Consider the following 4,605-nt stretch of genomic DNA (forward strand, 5'->3'; position numbering starts at 1 on the left):
AGATCTTATATGGAGTCTTAATTAACATTCTAAACAATACATTTCCAATTTGTTTAAAATCAAATTAGGAAAATCTGGGAAATGAATAACAGAATGCGACACTGAATTATCCACACACACACAAAATAAGAAGAAATCAGCGCAGTTTGAAAATTCTGCTATTGAAATTAGACGGGCCATAGGTGTAAATGCGGCCAAAATGACCAGTGTATCAGCCTTATATATTTCTGGTATCAACCATTTAAAATTAATGTGACTTGTTTTAAAATTTTATTTCACTAACCTCATGTAAACACGTAACATTAACTCTTCTGAAACACAGAAAATCAAATATCCATCGATTCAACATAAGAAATTTTATTTGTAGAATTTCCTGCACTACAATAAAACAGATTCGATATATATTAAAAACAATTTTTCAACTGCCAACACTAATTCTGCCATATTTGAAGAACACACACTCATGAAATGACAACCGCAGGTTTGACTAATGAATTATGCATTTCTTCATTGTACAATCATCCATTATGAAAATCTGTTAAACATCAAGAATTGTTGTATGTATGATACAGAATTTAAATTCACATCACATAGAGCATCTTCTTTGCAGTGAAATGTCTTGATTTTTCTTAAATCAGTTTAATTCTTTTAAAGCTCATACAAGCTATCGTGGTATCTAGGATACATAATCGAATTTATACTCCTCGAATCAAGAGTGTAAATGTTACATTTGCACGAAAGAAAGCGAACATCAGCAGTTGAATGACAAGCTTTCAGCATGAAAGACAAGTCTGATGGGAGAAGATCCAATTCACGAGATCAGAGCGTTTTTATCTTTCATTGATGTAATCAACATAATTCTCAAACCAGCAACTCAAAGGGACTATTCTACGAACACTTTCACTCGGTTTCAGAGATCTATCCAGTACATTCTGTTTAATATTGCAATTAATTCTGGCTGTTATAAATCCACCAGTACACTTATATCAATAACATTATTATCTCGTAATATATCAATTACTCTTTTTCCTAGAATTTCTATCGATCCATACTTTCAATAATAAAAACACATAAATAAAACATTGATTAAGTAATGGGGGCAAATGAGTGTCAAGGAACAGCAGCAGCTCCCAGTCGTTGGCTATACATAGAATAGGGTGAGTAATATGGTCCAAGGGACGAAAGGGGCTGGCCAGGTTGAAGTCCTGAGGAAGCACTAGCAAGGGGTGTTTTGTATGGATGATACCTACTACTACCCAAGATACTGCTGCTAAGGGGACTTGGAATTGTTGGGTATGCCCTTCTAAGAGAATTTGGACTCAACCCACCAGAAGAAACTAAATGTCCTGCGTATCCAGAAAGCCCCAAATGGGGAAGTCCAAGAGCATTGTATCCGGCAAGCGATGCATCAACGCTGGATGTGTGAGTCCGAAGATGTTGTAGTAGTTCTTCTGAGGACGTGAAACGTTTTCCGCAGTAGTCACTACCAGAAACCCAGTTACATACATAGGGCAGTCCCTGATGTGACGCAAGAAGGTTGTGAGCATACATTGATGATGGCAGTCCGTGAAGAGGTGACAAGCCTGAGGTTGCGGAGGAGAATCCATTCGATACCGAGAATTGTGGAAGAAGTGGGAGGGATGATCCTGCAAGTCCCAGAGCACTTAAGCTTTGGAGGGATTTCTCGTGAGCACACTGAGCACATCCTGGTGATGTGCATGTTGAACTGATATGGCAGTTTTGGAGTGACAATTGGCAGTTCGTGCAATATGGGTCCCGACATACAGGAACTAAAGTTGTAGCCCCGGATGGGGTTCGAACACGTGCATAAGAAACGTATGGAGATAGTCCTGCTGATATTCCGGGTTTGAGAGCAGCATTCTGCGCTGCCAAAGCAGCGGCTGCTGATGAGGACAAATTTAATCCTGAGTGAGCTGCGAGCGAGGAGGCATAAGCTGAACTGACAGTTGGGTCCATATGCAGTCCATGGCCTAAATATGGAAGTCCATGATGTGAGAGTGAGCTTGAACCTAGTCCGTAGAAGGAGGAATGCGAGGGAGTAGACTGAGGTTTGCTGGACTCTTGTGTAGAGTGACTAGAAATTCGACTGGCTGAAGTGAGTACGTCTTTGTGGCTATCACTGTCTTTGAGTCCAGCACTGGTGGTTCTTCCTCCATTGGAACCAGAACTTGGCCCGGCTGATGACATTGGTCTTGAAACTGATGATGTCACGGTTGTATTTTCACCGTGTTTGACTGTTTTTGCCGATCCTGGCCCTGGGCTGGATTTATCGCTACCCGAACTCGAAATTGGGACTAATGGTGGAATATCTTTGGGTGGAACTGACCTGGATCCCGATTTATCCATAGAATCTTTTTCTGATTCGGAATTTTCCTTAGAGGGACTCTTGTTGGTTTCCTTCGGGGTCGACTTGTCGTTAGATTTTTCAGTATCTTTTTTTTCTATTGGAGGGATGATCGATTTTGAGTTAGGACTGTCCTTCCCTATACTGCTGCATGTCTGTGCAAGCATAGCCAGCGGACTCTTCTTTGCATCCAGCTGCAAGGAAAAATAAATTACAAACATAACGTATATTGAAAGGTATTCGTGATTATGTTTATTATTATTTTCCGTTAAACTAATAAAATCGAACTCGGATTCACATCAGAGAAATAGTGCGAAAATACCATATTATTTTCATGCCTGCATTTTAATATATTACTTGGTATTAAACGATTTGCTAACAGTGACATTTACTTCTTTTATCCATATAATCAAACTACAGTACGTTATCTTGATTTTGAGGCATGCGTTTTACATGAAAACAAAAAACTAAATGAAGGTAGATTCTCTCTTACCTTATTATAAACGAACATATCCAAACTAAAAAAGATATGCCTAGAGCAGTGTGTGTGTTGTTGTTGTTTTTGTTCTTGTTTTACAAGGATACGCCAAGACTTTTGTCTACGTGAAAATTATATGAGTCTGTTTATTGATACTGTCTACATAGTTAACAGAATATTATTTTTAGCGTATCCGTCTGGCCAGCGCAAGTACATTTGTCAGAACACAAAGGATATTCGCCTATCGGATAATGAATTTCAGTTCATATGCAATTCTAAAGAGTAAAGTAGGGCTGGTAGCTTTACGAGCATGATTTGCGAAAAATGAAAGTGTTGAGCAGTCTTAAAGGGAGAACGACGGGAATAGAGAGCGAGAAGCTTAATTTCGCAAACATGAGAAACACTGGTGCTCTTCAAAACTTACGAACAACAAAGCAAATGCAGTCAAATGTAATAATTGTTTACTTCAAGCAATATTTCGGAACACAAAGATACTTAACACTTCACTAACCAGATTTCAGATAAATTACACTTTGGCGTGATTAAATCAAACTAGAAAATGTAATTTATTTTTATGACTTTCAAACTCTGGAAGCAGACGATAAAAATAATATACTTACTGTAGTGGGTAATGGCTGAAGGTAATCCGGATGTAGATATTGGGAGGCAGAAGACGTGAGCATATTTGAAACATTCATTTGTAACTCTGAGTGAAATCCTTTCGAGGTTGTTAAATTCCGGTACTCCACAACAATGAAATAAAGTTCCTAAAATCCGAAACAATATTTGTAAATCCAACGCTGATTTATCCCTAGTAGAAGACTTAAAGATGATTTGCTATTGAAATCATGTTGGACCCTTCAGACTTAGACTCTGATAACTGTAAGCTTAAAGACTGTCAATCATAAACTACTTCTCTTAGCTCACCTCGCTTATTTGAAGTTACGTTTCATAGCGCCAATAGAGTCGACATTGAAACACTGGCATACTGCAAACTATGTACGGGGAGATGAAAGAGAACCCTTCTAACCAATGAGAACGAAGAGTTTGTGCAATCTGTCAAGAGATTGACATGACGCTCCGCCCTGTTGTCACATATAATTAATGTATCATTTGATACATGATCTAAGCCGACGGCTCATCCAATAGGAAATAAGAACAGTAATTGCTTTGGCTGTGGGCCAGCCGTAAAGCCACGTCCGCCATCCATCAATTTGATAGCCTTTTAGACCTGACTGCTTTATGTCAGCTCTTGTTGTTAATGTATACACCCAGAAGGGCAAATAAAAAGATTAAACTACATCGAAGTGCTAGGGCAAATATCTGCTAATAAATTTTGTTTATTCTTACCCAAAGCACTTGGCGGTGGATCCATTATACTTTTGTTTAGAATAAGAATTTCGTTGGGCCAATTTTTCCCAGAGCAGATTGTAAAATAGCCCGAGCACAGAGTATGAATTCTGACATTGAATACGTTATGCGGGAAAGATCAAAGACGGCTTCACATCAAGCTGGAACGCATACATCAATCCAGCGGAAGAAGGGGTGTCCGATAACAGCATTTGACTGACGTGTTGAGAACCGGTTTGTCCAAATGCTAACATATTGAGCAACGCCGCCTGGAGAACCACACACGCACACCTTCGTGAATAGGCAGATTTTGTAGAAGACCTAAGGTCATCATACTTTATGAAAATTGGGCAATAACACGATTATATATGTCATCCACATTACTTTAAAAGATGTACATTAAATTTTTAAC

The 4,605-nt window shown here is 38.8% G+C and overlaps 1 protein-coding gene across 1 annotated transcript; it reads right to left on the minus strand.

Annotated features, from left to right (window-relative positions):
* Positions 1–341: 341 nt before the first annotated feature.
* On the minus strand, positions 342–3,826 carry LOC149802523 (zinc finger protein Noc-like). The gene is made up of 2 exons (XM_089951762.1): positions 3,464–3,826; positions 342–2,559 (listed from the first exon to the last, which is right to left on the minus strand). Exons 1-2 carry the CDS (start codon positions 3,539–3,541, stop codon positions 1,111–1,113), a joined length of 1,527 nt encoding a protein of 508 aa, XP_089807888.1. The 5' UTR covers positions 3,542–3,826; the 3' UTR covers positions 342–1,110.
* Between the last annotated feature and the right edge of the window lie 779 nt (positions 3,827–4,605).

This window comes from Sinohyriopsis cumingii, chromosome 3 (genome assembly GCF_028554795.1).
Source record: "Sinohyriopsis cumingii isolate HCF-2022 chromosome 3, ASM2855479v2, whole genome shotgun sequence".
NCBI classification, from domain to species: Eukaryota; Metazoa; Mollusca; class Bivalvia; order Unionida; family Unionidae; genus Sinohyriopsis; species Sinohyriopsis cumingii.